Raw genomic sequence first — 21,736 nt, 5'->3', positions numbered from 1 at the left:
TTTTTTTTTTGTACAACAATCTTTATTCACTTTGTACTACATTTTCTTCTCGGCACTCTCTCTTGCCAGCAATCGTATGGAATGAAACACAGCATTCTTCTCAGCAATTCATGTAATTCACCTGTTTGTCTCTTTACTTTCACCATTCTAAAACCTAGGTTAGTGCAGGCGTCCTCCACGATGGAATAAATCCACTGTGGTCGCAAAGTTGAGCCTCTAAGTGAAGCGTAGCAAAGATGTAAGTGCGTCAGTCTGTCGTGGTCATTCCTCCATCCACACACAGCAGAAGTCTTATTTCTTACCTGTGCAATAAACAGAAAAAAAAATCAATGAATAGTTGTGCTTTTTTTAGCCCTTGTATTGCTTTAAAAGAGGAATGATTCTACCTAGAAAGTGTACAGGCTTTTCTGAGATATCATTTCAGACACAGCTCATCAACACTCACATTCTGATCAATATGAATGTTTTTACTACAAAAATGAATAATTTATGTCCAGAAAAAAAAAAAGCATGTTGCTTACGAACCAAAACTGACACAGCATGCAATGAAAAACAAGCACTGCATCATCCAGTTGGGACTGTTTCTTGAAAACACACTGTGCAACATGAGCCTTGCAAAAAAATCCTGTCAACGCGACATCAACACAATGCCAGTCATCACAATGTAGGAAGGAGCAGACAGGGTTTTATTTAGGAGATATTAAACTGTACAGGAACGACACAAAGTCCGCAGAGGGCCGAAGAGCACTGACTCTGATACTGATTCCTCCCAGGACGCTTCAAAACACTCGGGCATGTCAGTGTTAATACGTTCAGTAACGGACAACCAGTTTCAGACGGACTCTGTTCACTGTGTGTGTGTGTTTGTGTGTGTCCTCTGTAGTGGTCCACACATGGAATCTATAATTCCTGATGCAGCCCCCCTCCCCTCTGTCTTTTTCTTTTAACTTTCCTCATGAAAGAGAAAACAGCCACGAGACGTTCATGGACACACACAGAGATCAGCCAGAAATAAAATGCGCACAAAAACACAAACAAGACGGAGAGAGAGAGAGAGAGAGAAAAGGCAGCAATGCTCTGAACAAAAACATCAATACGGCGACCGCCAGAAACACCACAATAGAACAACAGAAAAGCTCTTTGCCTGGACGGACCGCAGGGACTCGTGCTGTGTGATGTGGCCCAGCAGCAGGCTCCCACTCTGGGCATCGAGTGTCTGTAGTGGTCTCCTGGACCGGAGGGGGGGCGGGGGGTGACCATCCTGAACTAATTGGTTCATCCTAACATGCATCCTTATCTTTTGAGTCATCAGGAATTCTGCTTTCAAAAAGCCACGTCCTATTAACTGCGGTTTTGGGGTTTCGTGTGTGTGTTTGCCATGACAAGAATCGTGTGGCTCAAAGCCTTCTGTTCTTTCTCCGCAGAAAAGAGGAAGTGAGGACGGCTGGGGGGGGGGTTGAAGTACTTGTTTGTTGTTGTATTGAGTGCATGTGGGTGCTTTCACACCTAACTGGTGTGTTCACCAGTTCGCTCGGGCTGGAGTGAAAGCTGTCGATTGAACCCGAGCCCTGGTGTGGGCTGAAGATGGTCAGAAAGAAAACTGGGTCTTTGAGTTGGATTCTGGCGTGTTTGAGGTGTGAAAACAAAACAGGCCAACCGGACAATTTTGTGACAGCAGATATTTGTTTCAGTTCAAAAGCTGTGTTCATATTAAACCCATGTGCTGATCGCAAACTGACAGGGAGGCGTCTGTATAAGCTGCTGCACTTACATGAACAGGGACGAAATATTTTTGTTTTAAAAAGTCGGGGTTGAACATGCTGGGAATGTAGCTGGAATTAGATCCAGTATCTCTTCTGCTTGGTCTCTTTAACGTGTGTATTATTAATGTAGCTCATAGAAAACACGACTACGACTATCAGCGACTGAAAGTTTTAACAAAATGTGTAAACCCTGCCTGGGTTAAGTTAATGTCAGAGTATCTGCCGTTCTCAGCAAAGCTTTTACATGAAGCACTTGAGATGCTTCAGTCCAGTCTATGGTGTTTGCTGTAATACTGTGGATGTAACTGAGTCCAGATGATTTAACATATTTGATAGATGTGTCTGTAGAGAACAACGTTTTCTCTTTGTTTATTGTTTGTGTTGAGCCAGGGGTAACATTTATACACATATATGTTTGCCTTTGTTTTTTCTGTCCTTTGTTAAATACAAAAGCAAAAACCAGTAAACAAACTTGGGGGGGGGGGGGGTGGAGTCATTGTAACACAGCCACTACAGAGAGTGATGGATTATGGATTGTTTCTGGCTTTAACATTGCTGAGCTAAGTTTGTTTCAGTTGCAGTCGTATCGGTGAAGAAGCTTGTGTTTTGCTGCGACGGAAAAAAATGAATACCCTACAAGCAAAAACATCGTCAGTTCAAGTCTGAATAATGTATAATGGTAATTCTGAAACGATTTGCCATTTGAGTTTCTTGACCAAAGCACACTTTGACGGAAGGAGCCGAGAATTAAACCACCAATCCTTCAATTCGCTGAGCATCTACCTCATTAAACTAACAGCCCCTTTTTCAGACTCCTTTTTTAAAAGTCTCACAACAACTGAACGGGTGGCTTTTTTTGGTTCAGATAAAGCAAACATTAGGCCACGGTAGCCTTTGGGTGCATGTAGTCACGTGGTAGAATTGTGTTCTTCTCTACTCAGCTTCAGTTTTTGTGCAGCCAATGTCTCTTGTGTGTTTTTGAGATTTGCTCAGTTCACTAAAACACACGATTGTTGAGGATAACGTCCTGAACAGCTGTAACATGAGAAAAAAAAACACATCTGTAGGAACACTCTCTTTACACGCTGGCTGCCATGTTGTAATTTGAAAATTCTGAGCGCATAAATTATACGTTATAACTGTCCAAGTTGACGTGAATGGTCCGTATCATGTGTGTACTGTTGATCTATCCATGACTGTGGTGGGCATCTCTTCATGAACCCAGGGGTCTATTTCTCAAGATCTCTCACGTCAGATAATACATTCACATGAGGTTCAGTAAAGTGCTGCATCGCCAATGAATGAGTTGCCTTCCAGCCTCTCCTCTGCTGATGATTTATGTGTACAAAGCCAGTGTGAACATGATCATTTTTATTACTTGACCTGGACCACCTCAACTGAAGCACAGGTGTGGAAACTCAAGCTCAGTGTGCGTGTGTTCTCTGACCTGGAAGTTTGAGCCACTTTGGCACCTTCCCCGGGTCAGATCTGGTGGGTTTAGCAGCCTGGGTTTGCGCAGACGGGTCTTGTCCGTCCTGCGTGGACCCACTGGTGTTCGCTGTGGGTTCTTGTGGCGGCGGCGGCGGCGGCGCTGGCTCCTCGAAGCCCACAGAGCCGGAGGGGGGCGTCGGGGACCGGAGCATGCAGCTAAAGGTAGGAAGAAAGAACAAGAGAAACAACAACAACACAAAAAAGTTTTAATCGTGTCACCGGAACAGATGCTTTGGAGTTGGAACAGGATGTTGTTTTGTTTAGGAATCTGTGTATCTGCTTAAAACAGCATTATGTTTCTGGCAGAGGAGCAGAGCCCAAGTTAAACGAGATAAAGATCTAAAACAGAGGCGGAGTGATGACCTTGTTAAAGAAGCAAAAGGACAACAGATGGGGGTCACGTTTGGGAAACCGGCTCTATCTTTAGAAGGACTGGAAAATGGTTTGTGTGTGTGTGTGTGTGTGTGTGTGTAAGAGAGAGAATCTGCATGCGTGTGTGGAGGAAATGAGGGCGCATGGGGGCACCTGCTGTTTAGGCAGAACCTCAAAGGGATTCCAATGATGACAGCTTTGTGACAGGAAAATAGGCTGGTTGCCGCAGGATACAAGTGCATATGTACACACCCAAACACACACACAGCCCGGCGCACATTTAAACACACACACACACACACACGAGTGCACATACCTTGCAATGGACTCATTTGCTTGCAAGGCGGAGACAGAAGATTCGAGCAGTTCTCTCTTTATGTAAAAATCTGTGGAGGAAGCACACACGCACACAATGTAAACTATTGTTTTGCTAAATTACATTCCTCAGTAATACACCAGTATCTAATTCTAATCAGCATATGAAAGAAAAGGAACCAAAAAGGACAAAAACCTGTTTTTACGTCGGAGCCAAAGTACACTAACGCGCCAGGAAACAGGTCGGCCTACGAGCACAGAAAGAGAGAGGAGGAGTGAACAGAAGCCTTCAAAAATGTTTGGCACACATGTCAATTTCTGCAAAACAAGGAAATATCCAAACAAAACTGCCTCCTGCTACACGCAAGCCGAGTGCCGCCACCACATCCAAGCAAAAGTCAAGTTCATTTTGGAGGATGATTCATTGCTCGGGGATCTGAACCAGTAACCATGTTTCTTTGAAGAAGACCACAAAATGAGCACCAATCAAATGGTTAGAGAAAACACTTTCACCCCTGAAGCACCACATTCCTCTCGGTGATAGTCTTAATGGTTATAATGGACCAGTCGCAGGCAGATATTATCAACCGTACAATTATGAGGTAGAAACACAGACAGGCAGGCAGGGCACGAGTCTGTCACTCTAATAGAAAGGAAACATTTACGGCACAAGAGAGCTCGTAGGCAGAAGTTAACGATTTCAGTCAGTGGTCATCATGCGGCCAAAAAAAAAAAAAAAGGATTTTATTCTCGTGAAAAAGATCCGGGAAAAGGAGTAACAGCTGCTGCTATTCCCGCTTTTACTCTTCCAGTTAGCATATATTCTTAGCTTAAGACTGAACCACAACACTAAAACCACCTGCCTGCCTAATACTGCGCACCAGAAGAGCATTGATTTGTTGGGTCAAGGTCACAAGACCTCTGGGGCAATTGGTGGTGGATTCTTTGGGTCCTGTGGATCAGATTTGTTCCGATGCATCCTGTGGAAGCTCTGTTGGATTGGGATCTGAGGAATTTGGAGGCTGGGTGAACACTTTGAGCTCTTTGTCGTGTTCCTTTTGAGCAATTTTGTGGTGGGAGGCATTGTCCTACTTTGTGTGTGTGTGTGCTTGGTCTACAACGATGTTTACGTGTCAAAGTAACCCCACATGAAAGCAGGACCCAAAGCTTCCCAGAAGAACATTTCATTGCAGGAAGACGATCAATGTCATTCACTTCAGCTGTCCATGCTTTCATTGTTGTGGCTGATCAGTTTACATACACAAGATAAACCTCTGCAAATAATTGTGTGGGCTGTAGCAAAGTCCCGCCACTTGGCAGCCATCTTGGCATCATCCCCAGGCAGTTATTTTGGGCTAACAAGACCAGGTTCCTATTTAAATGAAAGGGGGGAGAGCCAGAACTGCAGCTTTAGTCGTCACAGGAGCATAAAAACTGCATGTGTTGATGCACCAGTCAAATGTGATAAGAGCACCTTGAACATTTTAGTGACTTTGTCTGAAAATAAGGTTTAAAAAAAAGTGGTTTTCCAAGCAGGTCATACTTCTACTACACACATACAGCTTCATGACTCTGCACTTTGGTCAGTACGACAACACGGTTGGTTGGATGTTTCTCGGTTTAGGAAACAGATGATTGGATGTTTGGGGGGGGAAAGACTGTTATGGAATTCAATCATAGAATTATAGTGAGGATTCTTTCAGTGGTGAGCATCTTCCTTATAACTTCTTGAGTAGTGGTCTAGTAGTGGTAGTATTTCAAGAATCCTAAAAGAATTTAACTGTTTACCACAGACAAAAACACCAGCAAACATTTGGGAGAAAAGTGACATCAACCCTCTAGATATAGAGATTAACAAATCCTTCTCCAAATAAGAAGTTCATTGTCATGCTCCTATCTTACAGATTAAACACCCTGACAAGTTCTTTCAGCCAGATAATCAGATGTTTCTTTGCAGTGAAAGTATGTGTGAAACAGGCAGAATGACGCTGCTCCATTTAGGCGTCCCAGTAAATGAAGAATCACATCGAATCTCTTTTGTGATTTTCCTGCAATGAGTCGATTACATGCAGCAATCTGAAGTATCTAGTTTGGTTTCAAAACTAGTCAGCTTGGGTCAATACAAAGTCAGCGGGAGTCTGTATTTTCCAAGTTATCAGGCTATTGTTAGCTTAATAGTAGCCTCGCTTTGCCAACACATTCTGTGAAAGATAATGGTCTGGCTGCATCTCACAATCATCCTGCTATTGAAGGAACAAAACACTCTGGCTTGTTTGTATTTCTTTAAACAAATCACAGTTGTGGGTTTTGTGTTCTCTCAAAATAGTGATGAGTTGATCGGTTGATTCAGGGATCAAAATTGCTATCCCGATACCAGCACAGACACTAAATATTCGGATATTCTGCAATTCAGGTCCAGCCCCAGTGAATAATCCACCCAAAGAAACTATCAGGGCTGCTTTACTGCAATTATTACAACTCCTCGACAAAACTTAAAATTTTCAGCGTGGTAGTTTGGAACCCAGGATGTTGTTGATGTAGTTTCCCTTTAGTAAAGACAATTTGAACCTACAAATAGAGGGAAGGAGACAGTTGCCTGAAATGAGCAGCCAATGGGCGTTCTCTAACTACATCCAGTGAGTTAGAGGAAAAGGGGCTCCCATGTTATTCAGTCTCAGTTACAACTCAAATACAATGTACATCATAATTCTGACCAGGAATGTAAGAAAAAATGAATACATTTACAGAGAAAAAAAAATGCAGATACCAGAAAAAATAACAAGCTAAAGATAGGCTACTATTCAAAAGCAATTAACATTTTTTCTTCTAAACGACAATGAAAACAGCCGCATAACCAAAGGAGTCATTTAACAAACATCATCAAATACTTTTTTCGACTATCAAAAAGATCCTAATCATGTATTTTTCATTTAACTCATGGAAATACCTTCTTCAATCCACCGGATTTAAATTCAGACCTGCTCTACTGTTGCCGATGGCCACTCAGAAATACATAAACATCTCCCAAACACAGTGAATTCTTGCTTCGATAAGCACTTTAAAGCAAGCTGATAAAACCTGCAGTGCTGGTTGTCATTGTCAAACTTGAAGCTATTGTTTGAAATAAACTAAAAACTTTCATGTTAAATGAAAATGGGGGGCGAGGCATCATGGACTCTCGTCTATTCAGTAGTGAAAATAATGGCTAGCTGCAGCAGGAGTGCCATCAACGAAACTCCATACTCTGATAACGGGCGGTTTAAAACAGAGGGCTGTTGCTGGGGTCCGCCGGGTTTACCCTCCACTATGACCCGTCTCACACACACTGTCCTTTCTCTGTCTTTTGTGTAGCCGATTGCTAAATTGGGACACACTGGCCTAATTGCTATTATCGCAGCTCTGTGAGCAGGAAACAATGTGTTACAGCGGAACAACGGGCATTCCTGCTATCCTGCTCCCACCGGCACCGGCACTTCCAGTCGGGATAAGACGGGCCAATGGGACGAAACCTGTGTATGTGTGTGTGTGTGTGTGTGTGTGTGTGTGTGGGTGTGTGTGTGTTAGAGAAAGAAAGAGAGTGTGTAGAAAAACACAGAAGAGAGGAATGGAGAAAGAAAAAGAGGCAGAACGGATCCTGATGGAAGACAGAGGGGGGAGACGGATGAGGGAGGGGACGCCTGGTATCAAAGGGCTTCTGGGTTGGGAAACATTCCTTTCCTGACATGACACAAAGTGATTAAAGTGTGCGTCTGTGTGTGTGTGTGTGTGTGTGTGTGTGTGTGTGTGTGCGTCTGAGAGAGAAAGACACATGCATGTGCACTCATGTCTATGTGACACGACAACAAAAAAAAAAAAGATTAAAGATTCCTTGTGTGTGTCCAAGATTGATGTATAGACAGGAAAACAGAGCCAGACAGTGTGTACGCGTGTGTGCGTGAAACGACATCGAGGGGATTAAAGATTTTGTTTTTGTGCTCTTTAACGCTTTTAAGTCCCTAATGGATAGAGACACATGGGGGTGAGGAGGAGGAGGAGGTTGGGGGGTGAGGCACAAGAGAGGGCCGGAGAGAGGGAGCGTATGGGTGCTGGAGTTGGGGTACAGGAGAGGGACGAGTGGTGGGGGAAGAAAAAAAAAAAAAAACAGGCGGTGAGAGTTCAGAAAGGGACAGAAAGATGAAAAACAAAGAGAGACGGTCGACTTACATCAGAACATCAGATGCGATTCAAGAGAGATCGTGGCACCAGAAGGGGCACATAACACAGACACGTTTCAAAGTGTGCTTTTGAGGATTGTTATCTTTTTGTAGAGGTCCCTCTGAGGAGCTGAATCGTGTTCATCATCCCCACACGACACCACTTCAAACAACTTTCTCTTCCTCCACTTCTTCTTCTTCTTACGTGTGCTTCAGGTAGAGTCAAAGTGTCAACTGAGGAAACGGGAGGTGGCGATGACGAAAATGTGCTAGTTATTCTAAATTAATGTATCTAAAAATAAAAGGAGCACGAGGGTGTTGAGGTACGGAACGATCAAGCGCGGCGGAGATTCTTTATTTGCATCTCCTCACTCTTGACGGTTTCGTTATTTGAATTGCTCTAAACTCAAAAAGGCAACACAGCATCAAGGCTGCCCATTGCTCCGTGTGTGTGCGTGTGTGTGTCGAGATCAAAGCGAGGCCTGTATTAACCCCATGTGCCAGTCTGGGAAAAATCAAGCCCAGCTGGGGTCAAGGACAGTGGAGAGGGGGGAACAAGTGTGAGTGGAAGCGGGAGAAGGGGGGGGACGGGAATGTGGTGGGGCTTTGAAGAGGAGAGACGGACCAGCCGATGCATTTTACAGTTGGAGGCTTGTAGTTGTTGTTTTCTGGTGTTTGACTGTGATGTGGTTTGTTTGAGCCAAATCGGCCATTTTATGATTGAGTTTCAAATGGGGCTCTGTCAACACGCTTTAAAAGGGCAGTGTGATAAATCTTACCTGGAAAAGTGTAGCTGAAGGGTCACTCAGGATAGTTTTTGGAGGGGTGATGACTGAAAGAAAAGTTTTGGAAAATGGAAGAAATTACAAACATGCATTGCAAACACAGGGAAGTTCACTTGGACATAGAGAACATATACCTAACAACATATGTACGTATGTCAAGATTATCCAAAAAAAAAACACTCATCCAAGAAATTCTTCCTTTAAATATGTTATTGTACATTAAAAAGGCTGAATCATCAGAGTTTCAGTAAAAAGCAACTGGATTTCTCTTTCTCAGACTTTGTAAAAGCCTGTTGGATGCAAGATGAAAAACCAAAAATAGAAGCCCAGTTGCTCTTTACTAAACCTCTGCGGATTGCCCTGGATGACCAAGAATCTACACAGACAAAGGCTGAATCTACTTTATTGCTTTTTCAGGAAATGGAGTAATTTATTTCCAAAGTAAAACAGCTCTAAATACAGCCATAAGATGCAACATTTGGCTTGTAACTTTTAAAGTTAGTTTAAAGAGGCCTAGAAATGCACATCAAGATATAAATGTTAAAGTTTTGTTAATACGGAGATGCTACACGTGGTTAGATTGGTTAGATTCTCCATAATTCAACTGTTCACTTCATTTCATGGAAAGTCCCGAGCTTCTGTATGGTTAGGCCAAGAGATCTGGAATTTCATACAGGTGTGGTCGACAAGATGAAGAAAGTATGCGGCGATTTGCACAGTTCTGGCATAAAATATGACTTATTATACCAAAGGGAAAAAAAACAAAACATTTTTGAGTCATGTTTGAACTGATGTAGTTTAGTTTGTGTTTTAACCACATTCTAAGCAGAAACCAGAGGATGTTGCCTTTCAGATGAAGCCTCATTGCAGCATTTTGGCTCAACACAACTCAAAATCTGCAAAATGTAAGTTAGGAAAGCTGTCAAAGTCCAAGTGTTTCCAGCTTATTCTGGCTTGGGTTATATGTTTTTTAGTTTTGGTCAGCATTTTTGGTTTTATTGTTGCCTTTATTTGATAGCTGACACTGGAGACCAACTTGAAACATAGGGAGCAATTTGGAAGATGACATACAGTCGTGACTCGATAATCCGACCCTTAACAATCTGAAAACCTTGCCATCTGACAGGTTTTTAGGAAAAACACATTGAATTCCGACTACGACATGACATTTTATTTCACAAATAAGGCTAATGGTGTATTATCTGACTTAGCAATCCAACAGTTTGGCTACGTTCAGATTGCAGGATTTAATGCTCAATTTGGATTTTTTTGTGAAATCCGATTTTTTTGCAAGTTCGGTCACATTTCCAATCAAATGCGACTTGTATGCGATCTGCTGTGTGAACTTTATACGACCCAAAACTGTCCCGCATGTGCAGAAGAGGACACAATGACGTCACGCAGCGAGCGTGCTCAGTGTTTACGGAAGTAAACATGGATGGTGGATACAGAACTGTGACCGCTATCCTAAACTAGCATCAGCAGCCAAGTACTGCCTGTGCGTTCCGACCACTTCCACTCCGTCGGAGCGCTTCCCCGGGATGGAAGTGTCCCCCCCGATTGTGCCAAATATTTGGATATTCATCATTAATTGGGCCTGAATATCCAGAGACCAGAAAGTGCTATTTGGACCAGCCCTACTAGTTATTATAACAACTACGAATAATAAATATTAACAACAAATTACCCTTCAAGCATCAAGCCCTCCTTGTATCTCGACCTCCGTCGTGACAATCCGACAGCCTTGCTATCCGACATAAAAGAAGGTTTTACATTTAGTGTTGGATTATCGAGTCACGACTGTATTTCACATCCCATCAGAATCGAGCCAGAATATTGGTATTTCATGGTATGCATTTGATGACTAGATTAATGGCTAAACTATTGACTTGTTTACAGCCTATTTTATAATCTAACCCCATCTTTCCTTGTTCGAGCAATGTTGGGCTCCAGATCCTAGAAATCTTAGCAACTGAAAAGACTTTGCGTGATAAAACTGACAGAAATCTTGATCAGAGCTGTGATCATTACACCTGGATTACAATAAGATTTGTCTTTAATCAGGTTAACCATTAACTCACAGAAATATGGTTCTATGACATCTTTAAACTTCCATATGGTGAATTTTGATGCTTGACGATGTTGTGACTGATTAGTGGGGAACTGAATGACACTTACACAGGTAGAAGCTGAGCTGAGGATCCTCCAAGTGACTCCTCACAAACTGCCTCACAGCACCGACTGGACACAAAACACAAACACAACATCAGCTGCAGCGTGAAACCAACTGACCCGTCTGCACCAACATCAATCGCCGCGTGGAGTGGAATTCATTTTTCACAAGGAATTTCCCTCCAATTTGTTGTTCTGCCGGTTGTCGTGTTGCTGTTGGGGCTGAGGTGCATCTAATCCCTGGAATTACAGACCTGTCTCATTCTTTCTGTCTCTGTCACTCTGGTGTGGCTACAGTCATAATTGTGGTGAGCCAGCCGCAAGTAGCTTTCACATTGCAGCCATACCTGTGGCTAGCCGGCTGAAATGAACACTCTGCGCACACAAACACAAGCAAACACGCACACACACACCTGTCTCCAGAGGCCTGAAGAAACCCTGCAGAACATGTCTGTCTGGAAACTGGACCCTCAGGACCACCTGGAGACGCACAGTGGCAGCGGGTTATTTATAATCTGTATAATTTAAAACAAAGATGATACAAAAACAGGATTATGCATGTGTAACTTATACCCACTTTGGGATATCTATCCATCTTCTCTTTCATCTGTGCTTCTCTCAGAGATTTGGTCATAAGCGGCGCCTCCTCCAATAACTTCCTAAAGAAATGACAGACAGAGAGACAAACCGAGTTAGAGCGGAATAAGCTGTGACAAAGAAAAAAAGAGACTGTTTCATGAAAAAGATGAGCGCAGAAAAGAAAGAGTCAGTGTTTCGCCCTCTGCCCTTACTCGTGTGTGGCCGTGAATGCGTGTCAGAGGCAGAGACAAATTGCTGTGGTCGGCTTAATTCCACCCTTAGTAATTGCAGTCATTGACATGGTAGTAGTGTAGCCATGAGGCAGCCAGCTAAGTCAATGTAGACGGAGATTAAAGGATGTGCGCGGTGAGGTCTCAACCTGACGGTGTTTGGTCGATGGCTGGAAGATAAACGTCTACACAAAACAGAATTACTAATTGCTCCCAGTATGCCGTATTTAGAAGCTTTTGTAGTGTGTGTGGTGTCTTATAAATGAGAACATGTTTGCAAACACACACAATGTCTCAACAGCTGTGGTCTGCAGCGGCCACATCCAGAGAGCGCAGAATAAACTTGTACGCATCTGTTTTGAAGAAGCGCTCATAAATAAATAAAAACTTCAAACTCGCGAATAAAAAAACTTCAAAACGCACGCAGTGATGCCCGGCATTCTCCCTGCCGATGGCCTCTCATCATTGCTATGGTATTCTGCAATTAAGGGTTACACATCGACAAAACACCGCAGGACCAATTGCCAAACTGACTAATTATCTGTTACAAACAGTGCAGGAACACATCTGATCCAGGCGTGTTTCTGCAGCAACACGGTATTTATACTAAATATCGCACACACAAGTCAACTCAGCCGCTTCCACCCGATTCCTCCTCCTCACCTCTCGCTCTTCAGCTGGGCGAAACGCTTCCGGATATCGTCCACTGTCACCTCGAAGAACTCGTCGGGCAGATCCCCGTGGTGGTCCTCGGAGTGACGGGACATTGAGTCCAAGTGGTAGATAAGAGGCTCCCTCTCCACCGGCTGCAGAGACACAAGAGTTTCCACGCAAATGTTTTCCTCTACAGCACCCTCAAACATCGTGACTGTGCTTGTATTTAGCACAAGTGTGGAATTAAAGAGTTAGTTCTTCATATCGAGACCGAAGCTCATCCGGGTTGAAAATCCACAACTAGGAACACTGATAAACTGAAATGTCCTACTTCTGACCAGAAACAAAGAAGTTTACCTCCAAGAACTCTTCTCCATGATCCATGTCATTGTCTTGCAAGTTGGAAGTGGCTTTACACTGTTAGAGAAGGAAAAAACGGTCAAGTTAAACAAATTATCAATCACAATGAGCGTTCAATCTCTAGTTGTATGTTCGAGAAGAAATCAGGAAAATTAAAATAACTTAAAATTTCATGAAGCCGACACGAAGAACGTCCCAATACAGAACACTGTCAAGTTTCCAGTATCAAAAATATGCCAAAAATTCAGTTTGAAAAAAAGTCTTGATGCAAAATTTACCAAACAGGCTCAGAAGTTGACTCAGCTCAACTTTGGAGTCAACCAGATTAAATTTTCTTCCTCTACAATACAGAACACTGTAAAAACAAGATTTATGCAGTTTTGTATAGTTTGAAATCAGCCTCTTTATGTAAATAAACAAACAAACAATAAAGCCATTTCACTTCAAAGATTTTTGGATATTAACCATGCGATCTACTTTTCAGACCCACTTCTCTGCTTTGGCAATCTGAGACCAAAAGTCATTCTTGACTTTGGAAGCAATTTGGAAGCAATTTTAGTGCAAAGGACCATTTAATAGCAGCTCTGTAGCTTTCAAGCAAATCATATGTTCTTCATTAGAAAAGGCAGATCATCAATGATTAAGTCAACGTGAAAAATAATCCTTGACGTGCTCAAAAATGTAAAAACATCTACAGTTCCACGACAGGTGTGCAAACAATCTAGTATTGACGTTGTTTCTGTACTTGGCAGGTTTATTTATGTTTTATAGCAGAACAAGACTTCCTCATCCTAAAACCCGTTACCATGACTGACTTCCGCTGGACTTTCGTGATGCTGTAACTCACCTTGCTGCTTGAACTGTGGCTGGATTTGGCTTTCTTGGCTTTGGGGGATTCTACTGCAGCAGTCAGAGCTGACAGTGATGACGATGACGATGAAGACAGTGAGCGCCCACCTGCTCCTCCAGGACCCCCGAGGCGCTGACCACCTCCAGAAAAAGGGATGAATGGAGCCAAGGGAGCGGAGGAGGAAGATGGCTGACAGTTTAGTCCTGAAGGCCCTGCTTCCTCTCTATCTGCCTCCGGTGTTTGTCTTCCTGTGGGAGGGACTTTAGGCCGAACTGCATCCTGGGAGTTTGGAACATCTGCCTGCTGAACAGGAGGTGTGGCGGTGGCCATTACAGGGATTGGTGCGGGTACGGTTTCCATTGGCGAATCGGGGCTTGAATTTTTAATTGGCACAGTCGTGCTTGACGCCTCTGGGAGTGATGGAGCAGGATCGGGCTGAGGCAATAGGCTAGGCGTGGTTTCCTTGGCAACAGGTGTGGTTGGCATAGCAGCTGTTTCAGTTTCATCTTCCTCTCCTGGTGTTTTGTCCTTTTTGAGCAAATATCTTAAACAGAAATTGCAATTACTTCGCCACAAGTATTAACTTTTTTTTTTTTTTTTAAATCAGATTTTATGTCACTCTTTATTCCACATGTAAATAACCACTGAGTCTTTAGCAGTAGCTACTACTGCTGACTGACACTGTATTGAACTCCTTTATCTTGTGTGCAATGGTTTTATGGTGTGTTTAATGGTTTTAATGGTTTTGTTGTTGTTGTTGTTTTTATTTTGTAATGGCCTTTTAACTCTAATACATCAAGCAGGAATGGCCGTCCAAATCTTGTTATACTGTGAATACAATTACAATAAAGGCTTTATATATTATTTCTATCCAGCTCTTCATACCACAATAGAGCCACACCAGTCTGCTACATGGCCGGTTGCGTTTCCACTCATATCGAACATAGAAATACACATGAGGGAGCAGCAGCTGACACTGTAGCACCGTACTGGTGATTACAACTACTCCAATTACAACTGGTTTAATTATGAATTACAAAGATGGGGATGATGAAGAATCTCCAAGGACATTCTCTTCTCAAACCAAACATTTGTTTCAGGCACCACTTGTTTTACTGGCACGTGTGCAGTTGGCGTGCTTGTAGTGCGGACAGTCCGCGTGGTCGCAAATTATGGATTGATGAAATTTAAGTCAGACGTACCCTTGTGTCCTGTTACTGCACAGCTACATTTAAATTAGTCAGGTAAACTTTTATTATTCATAATATTGGAGGCTCTTAACCTTAATATTTAAACTTCTTAAATAAATTTGTAACATTAATCTTATTCCTTTTTTCTAATGTTTTTTTTAATGTGTTAAATGTGCAATGACTTGACTTGACAGTTTGACTTTGTGTAAATAATTATCAAAATCAAACAAAGCAAAGCTACAACTCCAGCAGCCTACCTGACTATGGCACTTCCACCTGTGAGACCCAGAGACTTCAGAGTGGCCTTCTTTAGTGCTTCTTCCCCACTCACCTACACACACACACACACACACACGCGCGCAGACACACACAAGCACACACAAACATCTGTGTTACCATAAAACTCACTTTCATCTCTGGAGAAAGGGAGAGTTAAAGCGCTGCATACCTCGTCTCTCATGTAAACACACACAGGGGTTGATCCTGATTCAGACAGCTCCGACACACTGGAGAACAGAGGTGACATCGACAAGAAAAACTGTGATTAAAGTCATAGACGAATGATTTTTATTTGCTTTAACAGCGACAAAACTCAACACAGAAGTGGCTCTTTCCTTGTTCTGGAGAATCAGCTCAGTGATTTTACAATGAAAGCTCATGCGATGCAGTGGCACACGATCTGCATGTGTAAACCATGTGTGCGCAATCCCGTGTGGAAACTAATTGAACCATAAATGTTTTACTATTGTTCTCCTCAATTCTGAAAATCAAAGCTTCCCCCTCTGCTTCACAACATTCCCTGAGCCTTTTACGCTTGGCGCGGAGCTAATATTCATTTCATGGAAGCCTAACTTCCTTGGAAGAGGATCAGGATATGCAGTGATGTCATTTAATAGTAATGAGATGAGGGCTGGACGGATGCACGAGCACCTGGGACCGCACAGCTGGAACTACTGAGCAACAGCTGCATATGTATGTGTGTGTGTGTGTGTGTGTGTGTGTGTGTGTGTTTGAATGAGTGGTGGTGATGTGTGGGAAAGCTTCAACTTCAGTGGAGGAGTGGTGAGAAGAGAGGATGTTATCTTAGCCTGTGTTCATTCCTACATGATGACTACCTTCGAGCTACTAACAATGTATGGAAAGCAGTAGTCTCACAGCGCAGTGTTACACAATTCTCTTTATACAAGTAAAACTAAACTTGATGAACTGATATTGCCAAGCTTCTTTTTTTTTGATAGCATTTAGTTTTATTTTACACGCACAAAATGTCCCTTTGTATCGACAGAAATCAGTAGAATGATAACATAACACGATGTACAGCTTTAGAGATAATTATTAAACCACCTGTTTCCTTTTACACAGTCTAAACAACAGGACTTCAACACTGATGATTCTGTTTGAATTTTATAAGTGTGGTTAAATAATTACACAGTCTTCTGTTTTAAAATATGATGTATTGAAAAAAGCTGAAAACATTTTGAGTCAAGATTATTTTGTGCATAAGCTGTAGATGTAAAGTCAACAGATAATCCAAACTGTATCATCACTTAACAATGCCGAACAAGAAGACAAGCATCTTGGTTTTGCAACTAAGAGGGATATGGCAAGACAGTCATTGGTAATTGGCTTGGAATTTGCAAAACAGCTGATCATTACAACGTTAAGAAGGACCGCAATATGGTTCCACCAAGAACCACAAAGGGAAAGGCAGAAAAAGTGGTCGCATTGGTCTAAAAATGATTCCCACAGCTGTATTCTGTAAGCAATTCATATGACAGTCAATTAACAATAGCTTCGATTGAAAAGAAGTCCAAGCCTGTGGACATAAAACTACAAATTAACTGTAACTCCCAAGATGCATTCCAGCTAAAAAAAACATCTCGTCACGGTGTGAAATTCTGTCGTTTGCACCGATAACGTCAAATGGAAACTGCGACACTCTTTTTGTTAGCAGTAAATTGCTACTGCTTTGACTCATGCTTCATGATTTCTTTCACAAAATTTACACTCATGACCGTGTCATGAACCAACTGAATTCTTACATTATCTGAGAGACTCCCTTCTTAAATAGCACTGAGAATACCGTTGAAACAACCATCTTCAAAAAATCTGCCAGAGCCAACTGCTTCACCCGCTTTGTAACTGGATACTCACCCAGTTCTAACTCATACTGGTGACCCCAACTCTACACACAACACCAGCATAATTCTCATGAGAATTTTTAACTTTCTAAAATTGGTTCTCCGTTACCCAAACACTGACTCTGCATACATGTACATGCTCATACACACACCTGATCTGGGGGAAATGTGTGAGCACTTCCCAAAGATTCAATCCAGAGGAGAAGGAACCCTGAAGCCGAGACCCGTCCTCCATCTGGAGAGCAATCCGCACCTGAAACCACAAGAACACAGAAGTGGAGTTTAAACGTACGTCAAAGATCGCAGAGACTCTTTACAAATTAACCAAACATATAAACATGATCTAGGCATCTAAGCTATAATTTGGGTGTATTGTTAGATTGTGAAATGATTCTAAGGCGTCCCAAAGGGTTTTGGTGTAAGTTTATACCTCCATGCTGGTGACAGACGCATTATGTTGTTGGGCAACTCGTCCATCTGTACAATCACAATCGCTTTTATTGCCAAGTAGGATTTCACATACAAAGAATATGATGTGGTGATTTGGTGCATTGCAGTAAATGCTGGAGCAGAGAATTTTTAAAGAAGGATTAAAAGATTTGAAAAGAAAGCAAGGGCTACTACACAACAGACAGTAAGTGCTCCAAAATATGCATGTATGTCTCAAATTGTGACTGCAGTATTTCTTGAATGCTTTGAAGCATTTTCTTTAAATTTGGGACAAATTTGATGATCGGTGTAACATCACTAAACACATTTTTGTCCTTAAACTTAATAGCTCATACGCTAATTATGACTTAATTTACACTATTCTTAAAAACGTGGAGACTCCGTAAACACCTACATTTTAGAATTTGTAGTTTTTTTGCTGCAACATTCATATCTGAAGCATCTCCTGTCATGGCTACAACCTTGTGTTCTATCAGAATCTGTTTTATTTATTGAAGGAATTTGACTCAGTTGTTTGTTTCTTTCAATGAAGTTACAACCTTCACAAGTCTTCACTACTTGTGTTATACAACCCGGACAGACATGGGCGTAAAGCGGCAACTGGACTAGTTGGCAGAGGCAGTAATTCTAGATTCATTCATGCATTCATGCATTATGATAAGCTAGAAAGTGGAAGATGTAACAAAGGACACCAGCTGGATTTGATCAAGAAACTTATCACAAGTGAAAAACAAATAAAAAACTGGAAACCATTGCATTAACACTAAACAGACATATTAAACACTTTAAAGTATCCCACTGGCTCTGGAAGTCATTTACCAATTTTAGTTTCTCACAACAAAAGCTAAAAATAAGACACACGACATAACTTTTTTTGACTCTAAACATTTTTTGGGGGGGTCGTTTTTGCCTGTATTATAGAGCCTGTTGCTCTATAATGATGATCCACAATGTATGTATTAACTTCAAGCATTTCACGTTGAAGGAATTTATGGCAGAAAAGTTTCCTCAGATTCCTCAAAGGAAACTCACTATATTAAGGATCTGAATCTCCCTAGGTGGCCATTTGTAAGTTCTTGGCTCCTCAGTCTTGAGTCATTTTGCAGGAAGAAAATTCTTTGATAATCAAACTTGATTCAGGCGCACATGTGGGCCCACCTCAGTCTGAAAATGAGTAACACCAGGCATCAGTGTGAGTCTCTGTTGTTCTTTTGCTCTCTGAGTCACTCCATGTTGTTTATGTTTACTCAATAATGCTGTTGTCCAGCACGGAGAGCGCGCTGCACCTCAGCACACCGGGAGAGATGAAAAGATTTCCTTGGCCGTCAAACACGACACACTCTCGCACACCAGTCTGGCCGAGGTGTGTGGGTGTGTGCGAGTATATAAAATCTGTGAGGTATCAACAGTCAACCATCCATCAAATGAACAAAAACAGCAGATCAAACCCAGCCGTGATTTTACTGCTTAGATTACGATGCCATGATGTCATAGGAAACTACAGCTCAGCTACAACAAAGTGTTTTCTTGGACACAAATCAGAGAGTGAACACAGACGGACAATTCATGCACTTTCAGGTACTGACAGCAAAAGCCCACAAATACAACTGACTGGAATGTAAAATAAGGACACATTGTGCAATATGAGGCTACACATCATCAGGGAATTCTTCTTCCCAAGATAACTAAGTGTTGAACAAAAAAACAATATCTTGATATAATCTCATGTGATACAAGATTGATATACCTGCCTTTTTGGCAGTTTACAGCTGTTTGACATCACCGTGATGGGATGTGTTTTGTTAATGAACAAATTAAATGACTCAGTCTCTCTGCAGACGTCCTGTTTATTCACTTAACTATATCCGTTTACTATTAACTGTATGACACTGAGCGCTTTTTGGGTGACGTACAGAACAGATTTGAGATCCGATTTTTGAAAAAACATCAATCTTTGCTTTTAAGAGCTATCCTTTTTTTTCCTTCACAGGTATCATGAAGTAGCCTGGATGATTGTTATGAAGACATTATGTATCAGGAATTGGAAATCAGCATCCATCGAGATGTTATATTCAGTGCACAAGGGGTCACTTCACAACTTTTTAATTAGACAATGACGTAAACTGTAAGCTATGCCTGACAGTTTAGACAGTGCTCTCTAACACCAAACAAGGAAATATCTTTTGAATGAAGTTTATCCCTGCAGCGGACTTACAGGATCCTATGACGAGGAAAAGGTCACACTATCTCACTATCACCCTTTGTGCTGTTATTTCTTTACATCTAACACTCATCTATAGCTTAGCTCCTCATAGCATTAGGTGGTCCTGTTATTAAACTTTAAATTTATCTTAAGTGTTCAACTTGAGTGAAAAAAACAACAAATGCCTCTAACTTCTTTGTCACATTATTATTATTTCTCTTGAGAGTCCATATTTGTCATCCATCAAAACACCACAACAAAAGATCATCAACATTTGAATAACTGACTTTAAAATGTTGTCGGATTTACCTCAGTCAGCATCATCCAGATACACATTAACTGTAGAAGCCAGCTAATCCCAAATAAATATATGCATCCATGTGAGTTTGGAACATGAATTGACAAGATATTCTCAGCCAAATTTAAAATTTCTATTCACTTTTCTTGGTCTGAAAGCCATAAAAACATTTAGAGGTTAATTGTCTTTGATGCACAAAACTGTTTATTATTGCCTAAATACAAACATATAAAAAATATATTCTACGTCTTTAAAAATGCAATTTCTGTTTCACTGAGTTAAACCAAACTCACAACTCAAATCCACTATTCTAGCACGACACGTGATACTGAAAACCACACAATCCTGATAAGTATTCACACACACTTCTGACTATTACTACTGTATGTGTCGTTACTATGTAGTCAACCACCACAGTATAACACCGTTATCTCACTCTCTGTCTGTGTTTCTGTCACATACACACAAACTTGCACTTTGTTGTAACTAACCTGGCTGTCGGTTGCACCTTGTTTCCTTGAACTTGTCACCATTTCCAGTTTAGCGTTGTTGGGCAGGTTTGCAAACCTCCATGGTAGCGTCAGGTCAAGAACAGTCCTTTGAAACCTGTGAAAAGGTGACGACAGAGGAGAGACGCCGCAGAGAATGACGACACAATCAATTTCTTCCTATGTGATGCTAATAAAACAAAGAGGGCTATTAAATTTGACAAAATATGCCTATTCAAGAGCTAATGACTTATTTTATCATTAAAAACAAGAAAAGATCGATGTGATCTTTGAGTAAAATTAGATCACTGTCCTTAAAGTGAACAACAACTGTTAAATTGATTTCTCATCTTTTGCTTAAATATTAAATTCTGGGTTTTAGTGCATCTGTGGATTAAATTTACAAGATGTCTTATCTCTTTTATCTACGGCATAACTGTTATTATTCAGATATAATTAAACTAAATGTAAAACCTAATGTACATTTGTTTTTCATTTGTTTACATTTATACCCAGAATAGAGTAACTACTTTTAATAAGTCAGGATTGACGCCTGCTGCGAACAACATAATTCAATTTAACTGGACAAACATCAGCAGCCATGTCAGCTTGTTGTTCCACTACTCTGTACTAGTATTGTGGTTGTGTTAATGTGTATTTAGATACAGCCTAAATTCGTGGCTTAAGCTGGAGTAATAGAAGCTACGATGAACTTAGCATCAGCTTGAATCATAGACTTAAACGTGAGTAATGTGACAACTACATGAACCATCAGATACTCACTTCAAACCGTGCTCGTCCGGGTTAAATCCGTGTTTTTTGCAGACGTCCTCCAGCACCTGAGGACGGCAAAGGTTAGCAGAATTTCACAAATTACGTTCTGCTTCATAATTATACATATGATTTGATTTCAGTCGCACGAAAACAGAAACTGATCAGTCACTGGCTAACAACTGTTAGCCAAACAAGCTAACTGACAGGAACACAGTTCGCTCCGTTGTGTGAATAAAACAGCAGAATTAAACAAACCGTTTATATCAGAAAACACTAAATGTCCCCTAAACACAAATTACCTGCAACAACGGCGTGTTTGGAGCCACTTTAACAGTTTGTCTTCTCCCATTTGGAGTCAGAACCGTTACAGCTGTGCCGCTGGCTGCCATTGTTTGTGGTGACGTCACGGTGTTTGTTTGAACAAACTT

General features: G+C 41.5%; 1 protein-coding gene across 1 annotated transcript; it reads right to left on the bottom strand.

Annotated features, from left to right (window-relative positions):
• Nucleotides 1-21,736, bottom strand: aspscr1 (ASPSCR1 tether for SLC2A4, UBX domain containing). The gene is made up of 17 exons (XM_008280273.1): nt 21,608-21,736; nt 21,318-21,373; nt 20,538-20,652; nt 17,248-17,348; nt 15,403-15,460; nt 15,212-15,285; nt 13,762-14,308; nt 12,912-12,971; nt 12,564-12,706; nt 11,669-11,750; nt 11,505-11,571; nt 11,098-11,160; nt 8,914-8,966; nt 4,138-4,189; nt 3,943-4,012; nt 3,211-3,410; nt 1-302 (listed from the first exon to the last, which is right to left on the bottom strand). Exons 1-17 carry the CDS (start codon nt 21,695-21,697, stop codon nt 292-294), a joined length of 1,842 nt encoding a protein of 613 aa, XP_008278495.1. The 5' UTR covers nt 21,698-21,736; the 3' UTR covers nt 1-291.

This window comes from Stegastes partitus, unplaced genomic scaffold (genome assembly GCF_000690725.1).
Source record: "Stegastes partitus isolate 25-593 unplaced genomic scaffold, Stegastes_partitus-1.0.2 Scaffold189, whole genome shotgun sequence".
In the NCBI taxonomy this organism is placed as follows: Eukaryota; Metazoa; Chordata; class Actinopteri; family Pomacentridae; genus Stegastes; species Stegastes partitus.
The sequence above is the reverse complement of the archived record's forward strand: the minus strand, read 5'-3'. Positions and strand labels throughout refer to the sequence as shown.

Coding starts and splice junctions, on each gene's coding strand:
- aspscr1 (XM_008280273.1), bottom strand. CDS start 21,697: ATGGCAGCCAGCGGCACAGCTGTAACGGTTCTGACTCCAAATGGGAGA. Junction 21,374..21,607: donor CAAACACGCCGTTGTTGCAG/GTAATTTGTGTT, acceptor TGCCGTCCTCAG/GTGCTGGAGGACGTCTGCAA. Junction 8,967..11,097: donor TCAGCTCAGCTTCTACCTGT/GTAAGTGTCATT, acceptor CTTTTCTTTCAG/TCATCACCCCTCCAAAAACT.